The sequence below is a fragment of the Bactrocera oleae genome, chromosome 5 (genome assembly GCF_042242935.1).
Source record: "Bactrocera oleae isolate idBacOlea1 chromosome 5, idBacOlea1, whole genome shotgun sequence".
Classification (NCBI taxonomy): domain Eukaryota; kingdom Metazoa; phylum Arthropoda; class Insecta; order Diptera; family Tephritidae; genus Bactrocera; species Bactrocera oleae.
In genome coordinates this window covers 66,443,615-66,459,625 of record NC_091539.1, presented here as the reverse complement: position 1 = coordinate 66,459,625, position 16,011 = coordinate 66,443,615, and the positions used below count along the sequence as shown (strand labels likewise).

The window sequence follows — 16,011 nt, the reverse complement described above, 5'->3', positions numbered from 1 at the left end:
ATAATTGATGTAAAATTCCGCATGCGACCCAATAAAATACTTCAAATGAATGGAAGAGATTTTAGTGATGAAATGGAATGTCAACAAAGTTCTGAAAATCTTAGAACTACTAAGTAAACTAACTCTTCGAAAATATGTCTACTGATCGATAATCCGCTGGTTCAATAATGTAGAAAAGGAACGTTTAGACACAAAATTTCAAAGTACATAACATATATTTAGAAGTAATTTTGCAAACATTAACTTTGAGCAAAAATATTGCGTTTATGGTCTTCATTTTAAGCGTTTAAACAGTGGTTCAAAATATTTCGCAGATGAAAATATTTTTCGAGACCTCTCGAATTTGCAAGTTAGAGCTTAAAATTATCAGACAAACGTCAAAAACAGCTGACATTTAGTAAAACTTTCACACTTAGAAGGACTATAGACGTAAGTTCTAATCAAAAATTAACACCGATATGAATATTCAGTACAGTTTTCGTGATCTGTTAGCAGAGTTGTTTATAGTTTTTAATTCTTTTTCACAAGAAATCAATCACATGTCTTTGCAAAAAAAAAAAATTCTAATAACTCTAAACTTTTTTAGTCAGTAACCAATGCGCTTTCTCAATATGCCACACCCTGTACTAACATAATGAAATTGTGCTAATGTGCGACACTAAAATTTTTGTTATTAAAAACTGCGTATTGCTTTCTGTTTATAGTTTTTTGTGTGTATTTTAGTTTTAATTTTTTTCATTTTTATTTTCAGGATGCGGTAAGTGTGTTGCTCCTAGTCGTAGCTCTCTTAGATTGTAGCTAACTTACAATAGTTTATCTAATGCATTACATGTATTCGACATTGTAATGTAATGTTATATGTATTTTGTAACTGTGTGTGTAGTAGTAAAACAAAAAAAAACAAAAAAACGTATAATAACAGCGTGTCTAACAAATTCAGTTGAGTGGGTGCCAATATGGTTTATTAATACTAAATTCGAAGTTCAAAAATATTCAAAAATTCGGTGTTGCTTAATCTCTCTCACTTCACTTTATTTGCATACAACTCATTGGTCTCTTTAATGACGTTATAGATTACTAAGTTGAATAATATTAATGTGTTAAAAAATATATGTGGAAGTGTGTTATTGTAGTAATAAAATTACTAAAATTAAATTACTTACAATATTATAACGGGAAATATTTAGAGTTTTAAGTTAGACGATATAATATATTTATACATAACTAATTTCTAGATAAATATATTGTATGTATTGTGATACATGGCCTAATATGTTGCGTAAAAATGTGTTTTCGAGGCAAAACTTATTATAGTCCTTTTGCTTACTGCTTCGACTATGCGTACTCTCTTTTTCTCTCAATACAATTTGGAAGTTAAGTACCAGTTTTCTTATCAAACTTTTTTTTCAATGTCCTGCAGCCTGTGTTCCATGTTCACTTTATAAAAAAACAAACACTTTAAATGAGAATGTGGTGATTTTTATAAACAAATTCGAAATCCGAATTAAGAGTTTGGCCGTAGGGGAGTCGGTTGTAATAAATGATTTCCTATAATATATGCTAATTCTACCAAATGCGTAAAAAATCCTTTCTGACCATCAATCCTGGCTGGACCATTGTTGGCGCCGACTCACCGCGATTCGACCACGATGGCTTTCGGTTGACGTTGTCGTCAGTGACACACTTTTCAATACCAGTAACCATTTGCTACAGAAATGAATCGATTGTTTGCAATACCACAGCAATTCGCAGATTGAAGTTCGGTCCATGACATTTTTTTGCGCTAAGTCGTGTGTTATCTATTTATGGAGGTTCTTTTTCTATTCAACCTTATGGTTTTAAACGATTTTTTTATGCAATGTTTAGCTCCTGAGCAATCGTAACAGTGCTTTCAAGATTCGACGATATCCATTATTTTAACGATATTTTCAAAAATTGGTCTCTCAAAGTTTGGTGCATCTTTGACATCATAATTGCCGGAAGAGTTTCGACGAATCCGAAAGTGCGCGGTTTCTCTGTTACAGTATTAGGACCTTAAACACTATTAATTTTTTCAACCGCCTGGCATTTTCGTATTTATCGAAGAAAACCTGTTAAATATTATATTTTTCCTGGTGTCCGTCTTTTATGTGTGCTCAGACACAATAGACCCTAGGTCGCGGTGCAAACATCATTTTACCAACACCCTAGAATAACAAAAGATCTGTCTATGGAAGATATAAATTTTAACATTCGTATTATTAAAAAAGTTCGAACTTTTTTTTGGTAAGCCAAATATAAACGGAAACCTTAGCAATAAACGAGAAATTTTAGTCAATTGATGGCTCTCCAAAACTGTTTCCAAATCAGTGTCAATATACCATATTGCTAAAAAAAAATACAATGTATATATTGGAGTTTTGTACCACTTTGTAGAATGTGTTTCGAGGTAAGAACCTTGAGTTTTATGATTAAGGGAAGCTGATTCTACATGATGATGATGATACTGATTCTTGTAGAAGTAAAGTCTTGAACCAAAAACTGTAGTTAATCATAGTATTTGTTTGACCAAATTTTAGAAATGAGTAATTGAATAGTGTAATGATAATATATTAAAAATTACCCAGTAGTTTTTATAATTACTGTTGTCATAAAATTATTGAAATAATTAGACATAAGTATCATGTAATAGAAACCTTAGCTATAAGTAATTAGTTTAAATACTAGTATTGCCATCCTCCAAATAATTATGTCTGTATAACATGTGTATATTTTGTTATTTTTTTCTCCCTTCTTTTACCTTAAATATTTTCGATCACTTTCCGTTTTATACTCGTATATGTATGTATTATCTTTATGTTCTTTTATATTGCATTTCTTTATTTTCCTCTAGGTTATACGACTACAAAAAATTTTACATGCCCCCACACCACCCGGTGGCGGTGTGACTATCTCAGTAGGAACTACTCCTAACTCCACATCGAATACGATTAGTCGCATTCACAGACTCAATCAAAATAAGAATAAAGTGAGAATGAAATACCTACATTTGTATGCAATATTTGCACACTGACGTTCGCTCATGTGTTACCATTAATTATTACGTTACGTAAAACTACACGTATTTTCCTATAAACACATAATCGTACCATTTTAGAAAGCATAAAAGTAAACTTACATAACGAGCCTTTACTTTTACCATTACGTTACATACCGTTTAAGTTCATTGCGTTACGTTGCGTTTTTTACCCTACGCTATATTTTACATTGCGTTCAGTTGCATACGAATGGGTTTAGCATCGTAATATTTATAACGTTTAACTAAATTCCGTTAAATTTACTTTGTTCACTAATTTCTGTGATTTTATTTTCCATATTTTCTTTAATGTTTTAAATTGTTATATTTTATATATTGTTTAATTATAGCTAATTAGCAGTTATTTAGTTAGCTTTCCACTTACTTTTAGTCACTAGTGTTTATAAATAAATTCGGCCAAAGATTTGTAAAGACCCTGTAAATAAACTAATACTGTTTACTAAAAAGAATTGTTTGAAATTTGGCGCCAAAATTGTTCGCCTATTAATAAATGTTACCTCTCAGCGACTGCTTTTTACATGCATGAAATTTTCGGCTTACATTTCAAATGTCCAGTCTTACTACTAAATGTGGAATAACCAATTGTCTTCTGCGTTATTTACATAGATACATACATACTTAAGTGTTTTTCAATTTTGTTATTTTCTATTCTAACTGTTCATATTTACTTATACACATAGCATTTCAGGGACCGAAATTAATTAAAGCTTAATTAATAACATACATATACTTATATGAATCAATCACATATTTGTATATCCTAAACAGGTTTGCCACGAAGTTCATAACACCCACTAGGAACCTGAAGCGTGACGAGCGATATCCTTCTATTCGTCTGTATATAAAGATATCGACCCGAAATTTCGCACACCTATATTTTCCCCCAAGTTCTTCTAGGGAAATTTTTTATTGGTGAAGAGTATTATAGCTTCCGTCCATGTGTTGTATTCTCCACTTGGTTTATCCATCCGAAAGACGACAATCTGTAGCTCTGCTATCACCGGAGCACGTTTAGGAGCTATATATTCTACATTCATTCGAATGATTCGTCCTAACTTTAATTCTCTTATATATAATCTAATAATATATATATATATATATTTATATATTATGTATATCGTCATAAACTCTAAAAAGGTGCAGCAATATTCTCAGCATTTCAAGACCCATGCGAACGGGAATACATATTCTTATGCTCATCGAGAAAGAAATTTACTTTTCATATTGGTACAAAATAGTACTTCTTGTAAGCTCGATTCTACGCTGGACTCCAATTCCGACTTTTTTTCGATGCTTCGCTGGTACCCAGATTACCTACAACTAACTCCAAAGTAACTGGTAGGTAACTTATAAACCAGGCCGTAAATATGCTGACTATTTATTTGATGACCGTACACCTTGGAACCTGAAAAAGGCAATCCAATCAAAATCAAATGTTGGCTTTACCATATACAATCTATATTTAGAGTGCTCTTTTGTTAACTGTTGTATGATCTGATCGCGAGCATGATGCTTCGTCATAAACAGATTAATTCTCTAGATTTCTGTCACGATCTTATAAACTTCAAAGCTTAAATTGTTAGTAAAGACTAACTTTTCATTTTTATAAATTTCGGTCCCTTCATGTTGGCATGTGTTTGTTAAGTTCTTCATTATTGAATTGTATATATCATGCATACATACATACATATGTACATATATACTCGTTGAAGATCGAGACTTATAGAAATGTAATATCATAAGGATTTTTGTATAAACATTATGGCATTGTAAACTGTCTGTTTCCAGAAAAAAATAAATTCTTCTAAAGATCTTACTTTACATACATATACATTCATATACTGTATGTACATATGTACTATTTATGAATTTATATATGCATACATACATTGAATATGGTTTTCATGTTGGGTTTTAAGCTTCGTTGGGTGCAAGCTCTTTAAAAGTTCATTGACTTATCTAATTTGCTTACAAGTTATGTATACATATGTAATACTGACAACTCTTTCAGCTTTTAAGGAACTTCACCCGATATCCAATTAACTAAACTCTAAGCCTAACCGTTCATATTTACATATACACGTCTATATTTATAATTACTTACTGTATTAATGTATTTGTACTGCAAAATTGCAACTAATTTTACTTGTTTTTCTTCCATGTGTCTTGCCATGTTTGGTACTCTCTTTTGCTCTTTTTTATCTCTTTTTCGCTCTCTCGCACCAAACACACACACACACGATCTCTCGTTGGCATACCCATTTTGTACCGTTCCGTTCCGTGCGTGCAAAACCAAAATGTTATGTAATCGTACCAACCAACATCAATAAAATTTAACGAAAATCTTTCATGTTATCAAAACAAAACGAATACCATTGTCTGCATCAAAACAATACACACATAACCTCAAAAACAAACAACACCAACCGTCCGATTTATGAAAAAAAAACCAAAGCAATCCAAAGTGACGGACAAATTTAAGCGCCCCTTCCGCAAACGGCACTCCTCCATGCACTATCAACCGACCAATCGCGTCAATCGCTTCCTCTCACAGGCGATAAATGCACGTTCCGTCGATTGCGATAAATCCGAGCATGTGGATCGCATTACTCTGCGCTTTCGTGAGAGTGACAAAGAGCGCGAATACCGTAAAGATTTCGATTTGGGTTTTACCACCGCCATGGGTTGCTCGCTATTGCTGCTGATTTTGGGTGCAGCACTACAAGTGTCGGCTCTACCGCGTACGCTCATCCTCTTGCTACTCTTCTTGACCGCTTTTGTATGGATTAGCGCCATACTGATGTTACTGCTGGCGGTGCGTCTCAAGTGGATTGTCTGGGACTTGGCGCGTAGTTTCACGCTTCGCTTGGCTATTACAATTTTCACCATAGTGCTGATCTATTCGGTGGGTCAGGTGAATGTGGTAAGTGTGGGCAGTAAGCTGCATCGTGTCTTTTTTCATTCATTTTCATTTGTTCAATTTATTTATTTCTATGTATATTTTTCAATTTTTCTTTAATTATTTTTAATAAGTTCACTTGCGTCATGGATCATCCCTGTGCCAGTAACGTCACAACACATGCACCAAGCTTTGAGGAGGACCTGCTCATATTTGCGCATCATAATGAGGCACACCGAAAATGCTCGCTGCCACAGTATGTTTCGCTCTCGGCGACTTTTGCATTTTTGTCAGTTTCAGTATTTTTGCGGTGAGTCTAGTGGTCTCAACTAAGTTTTCTGATATCTAGTATTATAATTACCAAACAATTTTTTTTTATTAAAATACATATGTTTACTGTTATTTCATTCGCAGTTTGCCAATAATATTCAAATCCTTCTTAATACTACTTATGGGCACAATTTATGGACTTTTTATCGAAATGTCGCATATAAATATTTTTGATTGCTATGACAGCAGAGTAAAGTAAGTATATGCATGATGTTTTTTATTTGTAGACTATAATATTATCCTTTTTAACGGTTTTTTTACTTCTGAAATAGAGTGAATGAAATCACAAGCCTTGTTTTTCAAACTTAATTCTTACTTAGAGTCCTTTGGCCAAACTCGGTTCAAAACCCTCTTTTTAACAATTTTAGACCATTTGAAATCTTTAATACTTAAAAAACTCAAGACATGTAGTACTCATTACATTTGGTAACTTTCTTTCAAAAGCGGTTATAATTGGTCCGTATCTTATTCTCGGGTTAGTTTTGCGTGTGAGTATTCGAGATATGTTTATATAAAAATCAAATCATAATTAACATACCTACAGTTAGGAAGGCAAGAACTAAAGTCTTATAAAATAGATCATCTAGCGCTAATTAAGCCCGGGGAGGCTGCACTCCAACCTATCTTTTCTTCCTTTTTGACCCAAGGTAATAATATCCAATTTTCTAAATGACTTTTTACTATATGATACTCGAAATGCATCTTCATAAAATCGGCAAAGAAAGTTTTGCCTAACATCTCACGACTGGGCTCAAAAAGATGGATAAATTCGGATATAATTAATTTACTGATGTCAGTAGTCTACTTAACTTCAAAGAAGATGTTGTAGATTAAGTTAATTTGACGCTAAATTATTATATCAAAAATTTTATGGCTGCCGCGGCAGCGTCTTAAGAAGTTGATCGAATTTAGGACCACCACCACAGTGATGGTTTTGAAACAGTATAGATCAATAATGCCTTCAGCATAGAAAGCGTACCTATCTTTTTTACACCTTTGTAAACCCCGTTAAGTCAGTTTGACAGCTAGTTTAACAGATATCCCTCTAGGAAATTGTATACCACTAAAAAATATCCTATATAACTAAGACTTATGTATAGCGCCTAATTTTATATATATTATATAACCTATACATTCTACAATAATATGCATAAGAATGGGAATAACAATCTGAAAGCATTCTCAAATGAAAATATTCCGCTCGAGCTCTTTGTTGGTTTTTTTTAGTTTAATTTTTATTCATTTTATATACATAGTTTATAGATTTCGATAGTTCACAGTTAATATAAATGTCCTTCGCTGTGTTTACAAATTTCATTAATTTTTTTTTTCACCTTCACAGCTCATCCATTCCGCTTCATTTGATCTCACTGGCGCGCATAATAATTTTCATGATTGCAATATTGGTGCATGGACGTTTGGTCGAGTGGACAGCACGTTTAGATTTCCTCTGGCAGTTGCAGGCATCACAGGAGAAAAAGGAAATGGACGTTTTGCAGGAATCAAATAAACGGATCCTACACAATTTGCTGCCAGCTCATGTGGCTGCACATTTTCTCGATAATCAATTTCGCAGTAATATGGTAAATAGTAATGCATATGTTGTTTGTTGCTTTATACATACTCACATACACACATACACATTGTACGTTTATTTATGTAAGTACTCTGTGCATGCCTCACCTGTGTCACCACTTTTCATTTATTTTGAGAAACCGAAACAATTTCTTTTCAGTACCCACTTTTTAAACAAGCAAAATTCCGAGCGTCTCAATGTCGCCGGGAGCAATGGGCACCTTTGCATACAGACATAAGCACACACACACACACACTTGCAGACAGCTTAGCTCAGCGAAATTGAGCTTTGATCCTTAAACTTCACATTCTGTAGTCTTTATGGGCCCGGATGTGGGGCGTGAAGTCACACTTGCAACACAAATTTTTGCACTCAAGCGTGCACTTTTCACACGTGACTTATCTACGGCTGATATACATACATATTTCTTGCCTCAAACACATATTTTCTATGCTTTCAATCAAAATCCACTTTTGTTTTACTTACATACATACTTACATACACATATACTTATGTTGCATATGTATGTATATTTAACGACTTTTTGCAATTCGTTTTTTTTTTTGATTGTGCCTCCAGACACCGTCGCCATTTGTACTCGTAATTTTTGTCGTTTTTTGGCGTTGTCCTTTTTTCATTTTTCCTTTTCGGTTGCCAGTAATGTTTCGCCGATTTTCGGAAGTTTCTGTTGTTGTGTCGTTCTGCCCGCTTGTCGAAATTGTTGCGACAGAGAGGGTAACCAAAACTCTTAAGTGTGTTGCCAGCCCTCTTATCCCCTGATATTTTTAATCATTCATTGTCTTTGCCGATTGTTGTTGGTTTCTTTCGTGGCTAAACACTATAGGTCAATCCCTCACAGGAACTCTATCATCAAAGTTATGCCAAGGTTGGTGTCATATTCGCGTCGGTGCCGAACTTTCACGAGTTCTACACAGAGATGGATGGTTCGGATCAGGGTTTGGAATGCTTGCGGTTGTTGAATGAAATAATTGCGGATTTCGATGAGGTGAGTAAAAATAACACCAGACTACTCACTAACTGAATTTAATTCCGATGTCTACAAAATTTATATGTATTACTTTCATTTGTATTAGTTATAAAGTATAAGTTTATTATACCATCTGATCAAATATGACACAGACTAACAAAAAATAAAATTTTGAGGTATATTAATAAATAATATAATAAAAAATAAATAAATTTTTGTTATCGCCTGCATTTTTGGAGCGCCATTCGCTAGATTTTTGAACAATTTCGACGTCATATTCATAAACCCACGTCTCGTCACCAGTAATTTGCGTTTGATGAATGTAGGATCCTCAACTACTAGTACTGACACGCTTCATAGTCAAAATATTAAACAAAATGTGTTGAGTCGATCCATAAGAGAAATTGAGATCCGCCGCGATCTCTCTGATGCCACGATTTTCAAGCATTGTTTTAACTTTTCCTTTTCTTTTCGATTTTACCGTCATTATCGAAGGTGGATGAACAACTGGCATGAGGCTTAGCAAAGGTGTCGACCAGGAACAAAATAATTTTTTTAGGTTGGTTGTGCCATCACCTTTGTTAGTCTCTTAGCCGAGTTTCTCTTATTCACAGTGGGAGTTTTTATGAATAAATAGAGGCTTCTACACCTTAAGCCGACTACGAACGGCTGTTTATGTATAAAATAAGACGCTTAACATATAATGCAAGATCTACGTTCACGATTTGAACTCTCTCTAAAGTAATAAACTTAGTATTTTTTCGTTGCCTTGGAGAATAGCAACCCAAAGTGCCATTTAGCTTTGCAACATCGGAAGCATGGAGTTAGAAATGTACTCAGAGATCTACACCACAGTCCATTTTATACCTATCTGAAAATATGAGAATGGAGGAGATGGAAGAAGACTATAGTAATTCTACTCAAATTTTATATTGTGGAAACATATTGGATCAATATTATTAAATATAAAACCTTGTAATATATTATATTTAACCAACAACAGGATTTTTCCAAGAGTCTTTAAGTTCATCGACTAGTTAAAAGTTAAATGCATCAATAAATTTATTAGTAGGTATATCTGGCGTGAGGTTAGATACTTACATATCTTTGACTCTACTTAATAAATATTAAATTAAAAAAATGCTGGCATTTCTATATACATAATTATCTTTTTTAAATATTTCCCTATCCTTTTCCTCTTTATATTCTTGCAGCTTCTGAAAGAGGATCGCTTTCACGGCATCGATAAAATAAAAACGGTCGGTAGTACCTACATGGCTGTAGTGGGACTTATACCAGGTAAGCAGAAAACCATACTAGTTTTAACGTTATATTAATAGACTTAATTTTACTTTTTTCAAAGAATACCGCATCAACGCCAATGATCCGAATTCAGTGCGTCGCCACATGACCGCTCTAGTCGAATATGTGAAGGCTATGAGGCTCTCTTTGCAAGAAATCAACAGTCATTCGTACAACAACTTTATGTTACGAGTTGGTGAGTAGAAACACAAATAATATTATAATATTAATCGATAACAAGTATTTTCGCTTCATTTATCTTTCTTCTCTAAACCGTTAGGCATTAATATTGGTCCCGTTGTTGCTGGTGTGATTGGAGCGCGCAAGCCACAATATGATATTTGGGGTAATACCGTTAACGTCGCCAGTCGCATGGACTCCACGGGCATACCAGGCTACACACAAGTGACGCAGGAGGTCGTCGATAGTCTACAGGGTTCACATTTCGAGTTTCGGTAAGTCGAATCATTTCTAGTACACTTATATAATTTAACAATCACACCTTCCCCGACAGCTGCCGCGGCACGATCAAAGTAAAGGGTAAAGGCGACATGGTCACCTACTTTCTGAGTGACTCCTCCAACAACGGTCTAAATGGCGAGGTGCGCAATGCAATGATCGCCAATCGCGCCATCACACAAAACGGCAATGGTTACACAACACAACAACAACAACAGCAGCAGCAGACGCAATCAAACGGTTTACATGCGCATCCACCGGAATACTACCAGAAACAGTCACAATTCCAGGATAACAGTTATCAACTGAATATGAACAGTGAGACGTATAACATAAAGAAAGATAATTACGGCTACAACAACATAGACACCAGCCAAGTATTATTGAAGACCTCACCGAATGCGTTGCATGAGGAACAACAACAATTGCTAATGCACCAACAACAGCAAGTTTCACAACAACAACCACAACCGTATCAGCATCACTTGGCGCAACAACAACAACAGCGTTTAAATAGTAAACTACAAAAACAACCGAATTTCATCGCTAACGGTGGACTGCCGAATATACGGGAAAATGGACATAACGGTGAACACAACGGCAGTATTGGTAGCGGTAGCAATGGTGTAGGTGGTTATCCCTACAATGGCTACCAACAAGCACCACAGCAACAACAACAGCAATACAACAATAATTATGCACATCATCAGCGATCGCATTCATCCAGTTCGATGGGTGGCGTCAGTGTTATGGGCGTAATCACAATGGCAGCATCATCTTCCCCCGCCCTATCCACACAACAGCAAGTGCAAATGCCAATACCAGTTCCGGTTCCAGTACCAGCACAAGCCAATCCCTCTATGGTAATGTTGCGCGAACAATTTAATATCATTGAAAACCCCGGTGGTAATCGGCTTGAGTACATTAACCATGACCCCTACGCACAAGTGGAGAACTATAACAATTTATTTGCTAATGGTGTTGGTGTTGGTGGCGGTGGTGGTGGTGTAAGCGTTGGTGGTAGGCGTGAACCGCATGCCGCACGCAACTACCATCATTTGCATCACAATCAACAGCATTCATCGTCGTACAGCACGAATAGTAATTGTAATAGTTATAATAATTGCCGTGAGAGTGAACCATTGTTGCATGCTGCACCAGTTGCCAAGGTGAGTGAATATGAGTATACATGGAATGAGGAGATACTCTTATGATCATCACTGCAATCCCTCTCATCCACCGATGTTTGATATCACTAAATGCATTTGGTGGTTTGGTGGGATTCGCTTTATGATACCAGCATGTGTGTGTTAAACCTAATACAAATTAAAGTCGCAATTTAAATATGTAGCAAGGATATACTCGTAAACATATTTTTTGTACGAACTTAAAATATTTATGTTAATTTAGATCTGGGCTCTAAATTGTTTCCGTTGAAACAATTCTCAGTTGTAGAGTTTATTTTCTGCAAACCTAATTTTTGTTTAAAAAAATATTGGTTTTCAAAATATTTACACTAAAATAAATAATAATAATTGTAGTACCATATCCTGGTTATACGTAAAGCCAACCCCATCTTTCAACAAAATACTTTTAGTGTTTACATAAAAAAATCACTAGAAGGAATATTCTATATTGTTGCTGCCTCAGCGTCTTCTGGAACATAGTGCAACAATTCTTCCGAAATCAATAACTTTCCAAATATCTTTTATTAAAATTTTCGATTTTCTTCCACTGTATTTTTCTAAAAGTCGTAATTATCTATCTATCTATCAAATTTACTTGTAATATAAACAACTACATAATACTGAACTCAATACCCGCACAAGAGTGGAGAAAAAATTCAGTGGTCATCCGCATAAGCCAAGTTAAATGAGTCATAATTACGCGAAGTCCCGGAATTAATACTTAATAAGCACTTTGGAACTTTGTTAATAAAAGTCTAATTAAAATTATTACATTTACTAATCGAAAACTGGAATTTCAATTAATACTGAAAAATTTCGTAATCCCGAAATCCCGAAATTTGTATTTGCTAATCCCGAATTATCGATAATCACAAAGTTAATCACATATTTAACTCTTACTTCGAAAGAATAATTTACTGAAATTGTTAGCCCTTTTCGGAATACCTATTATGAGATATCCTTCCAACTAGGAATAGTGATTTTGGAAGATTTTAAGCAGTTTTCGGAATGCCGTTATGAGTATTTTGGAATACCGAAATTCCGATGGTCAACCTCAGTTTTAATTCTAACTTTCAAGGAGTAATTTAGGGGAATATTAAGGCATAAACGGTTTCCTGTTTTTAGTATTTTTAAATCCCGTTATCCTGATAGTCACACAAGTATATTTTTGGAGAAATTTAAGCATACTGTTTACAGATAATATAAGTTTTCAAGTCGTTTTCGCCACATTCCTTAAACAATTGCGACTTTTCGTATATGCCCTCACCCTTGCCCTTTTATACACCATACACATAAATGTACATATATTTTCTATCTGTGTCGGTGATTTTTGGACCAGTAAATGTTGCCATTTAACTAACATTTGAGACTAACAAAAATCATCTGTATTTTTACCTATTTGAAAGTGTCATATATTTATGTATATCCTGCGAGCTTTTTAATCATTCATTTCTAATGTGAACCATTTAATTGTGTTATCTCTTTGCATGTATTCGTAAACGACATTGTACACGCACACACATAAAAAAAACATCCATATGCAAAAAATAAAAATAAAAATACCCGCTGTGTTCCAACTCGCTCACCATAAATGTGCCATCCGAACAACCGACCGACCGCCCGCCCGCCTCCTGCTTGTCGTGCATTCATTTCACCAAAAATCCAAAACTTTTTACACACACACACACGCCACATAACGTATTTAATTATACACACGGTTAATGGGTAACAACATGTTGTTGCTAAAATCATGGTTGTTTGGCTGATGCGTTGCGTTGACTTGAACTAACACAAAATGCAGATAATGCCAATGCAACAGCATCCACAAGCATATCCACCTAAATATGAGCCACCACGGTACATGTGTCCTAATACCATAATGCTACAACAGCAACAACATTTACAGCAACAGCTGCAATTGCAACATCACCATCATCATCAGCAACAATTGCATCAACAATATCCACTATACTCGCAACACCCTCAACCGCCATTACCAATTCCACCACCCAAACCCTCAAATCTAACTGCATCCTCATTAGCCACAGCCTCAGTGTCAGCCTCAGCCTCAGCCTTAGGCTCAGCATCATTGAAACAGAATACACCACTCATACGCACTACCTATATGAAGCCCCTGCCGAAGTTGCCGACCGAGATCGATGAGAGCCGTGAGATGTCTTCCACCGATGATCTCAGTTCCCGCCCACATTCGCCATCGATGAGTTCCTCAGACGAAAGCTACTCGAAGACGACCGAAGGCGAAGCTGACGAAGATTCACCACGCATTACGGCGTTGAGCAAACACAATCATCATCAGCAGCAGCAGCAACAGCAACAACGTAACGGCGCCAATCCGCTACAGTGGTTATATCCATGCGACATACAAGTGGATCCCACGTCACCTGTGGTGGATATGTCGAATTTAAAAGATTTCGAAGTGAGCTCCACAACAGAGAGTCAAGGTCAACAGACGAATACCACACACAACAAAGGCGACTCCTGCAATAGTTTTGAGTATCAAGACCGCGTATTGCTCGCTGCCAATAAGAAACCGACCAGCAATGGCGGCAGCAGTAACGGCGGTGGCGGCAATGGTGGCGTTGGCAACGGCGGTGGTTCAACATCGGCCAGCAATTCGGCGAAATCGCCATTCGAGAGGGAACTGCAAAGACTTTTGAATGAATCATCACGTGCACGCGCACTGGCTGCCGCCACCTCATCGTCGGGCGGCAATATAACATCCGCCTCGAACTCCAACAGCAATCCTGAGGGCAATACGACAAGCAACAGCAGTAGTCGCAACAATATCGAATTGAGTTATTCGGCCAGCAACAGTAAATTGAGCTCGACTAACGGTTTAGCAATCGGTGGTAGCGGCAGTAATGGCAACCTCAGCGGCAGCAATTCAATGAGTGGCAACAACAACCAAAAATCGTTGACCACAACGATCTTGGATGAGTTGACTTCACCAACAACGGGACGTCAGCCCTCGAAAATACCGATTAGCACGAGTTTCATGATTGCCAAGCACCCTGTCGGTCTGGAGGCCATCAAGGAGATCACGCGTAACAAAAATCCATCAGAATCTAGCCAAATGTATGTTCTTCAAAAATAAACAGTACTTTATGTACAAGTATGTACTAATTTTCTTCATACTTTCCAGGCAAACTTCCGATACAGAATCCTGTGAGATTTTGCACGACAACTGCAATCAGCTGAATTTGAATATTTTGGACGCAGTCAACAACCAGTCGTCCACATCAACGGGCACCAATTGTCGTGATTCGATGCAACCGCAACAGCAGTCCAAAGATCACAACCATCGACACCGCCAGCGTCCACGCTCCAAAGACCTCGATCAGAGTCGTGAGAGTCTCGATCAGCTGGCCGACGGTAGTGAACCGCAGCAGCAGCAACAACAACGGCATGTGCGCCATCATCATCATCACCACCACCATCATCATCAGCGACCACGTGTTAATCATACGATAGCGTTGAGTAACGATACCGAACGCGACGATACCGAAGATAATTTAGCCGATGAGGAGTTCGAGGATGATGAGGTGGGACATGATGTGCGCAAAAAACGTTTGGCCCCAATTCCGAGTGAGCAGCAGCATGTCAATAATATCGGTGGTGTTGTCAATTGTTACGAAGATGATGAGAACGAACATGTACATGACGGTCACGGTGTCTATGGTGACGATATGGATGAGGAGCGACATATGGAAATGAATGTGATAAACGATGAACTGAAATATGGTGCGGGGCATCATAATCACCAGTCGATGGACTCAAATCCTTTGGAAAGTCAATCAGAGTGGTCAGATGACGATTGCCGCGAAGAGGCTACAGGTAGGTCTTATATGCGCATAGAATTGTAAAATAGGTTATATAAAACATATAAAATTCAGGATCTTTGTGTAAAGTTAGTAGTAGCTGATACAATATTTTTCCTGCCGAATTTGCAAACTGCGTTCTCCCTCCAGCGTCCATTGGTCGGTACTGTCGGTCACCGTTAACTATAAACAATTTTTGAACACAGTAAATGACTCTTATATAAATTTCTTCCATATCGGCATTCGCTAAGAAAATTATGGTTGTGCCCTCAATAAATTCCTATTTCTCTATATCCTTCGCTCTCTCTTTCTCCCTCTCTTCTTTGGCGCTAAATACTTCAGAGAGCTTGACGCA

At 36.4% G+C, this 16,011-nt stretch overlaps 1 protein-coding gene across 7 annotated transcripts in view; it reads left to right on the top strand.

The window, feature by feature from the left end:
- Positions 1–16,011, top strand: part of rut (adenylate cyclase rutabaga) — a 101,914-nt gene that overhangs the window by 83,456 nt on the left and 2,447 nt on the right. For 2 of the 7 annotated variants that reach the window (XM_070110085.1, XM_070110081.1), the window contains 12 exons: positions 2,873–3,007; positions 5,532–5,999; positions 6,110–6,285; positions 6,390–6,500; positions 7,648–7,888; positions 8,741–8,887; positions 10,084–10,168; positions 10,233–10,367; positions 10,452–10,626; positions 10,686–11,799; positions 13,619–14,913; positions 14,981–15,672. In XM_070110085.1, the coding sequence (XP_069966186.1) occupies positions 2,873–3,007; positions 5,532–5,999; positions 6,110–6,285; positions 6,390–6,500; positions 7,648–7,888; positions 8,741–8,887; positions 10,084–10,168; positions 10,233–10,367; positions 10,452–10,626; positions 10,686–11,799; positions 13,619–14,913; positions 14,981–15,672 (4,774 nt within the window). Of the gene's footprint in view, positions 1–2,872; positions 3,008–5,531; positions 6,000–6,109; positions 6,286–6,389; positions 6,501–7,647; positions 7,889–8,725; positions 8,888–10,083; positions 10,169–10,232; positions 10,368–10,451; positions 10,627–10,685; positions 11,800–13,618; positions 14,914–14,980; positions 15,673–16,011 lie in introns of all 7 variants that reach the window. The other 5 variants (XM_070110086.1, XM_070110080.1, XM_070110084.1 and 2 more) reach the window with 4 other exon arrangements.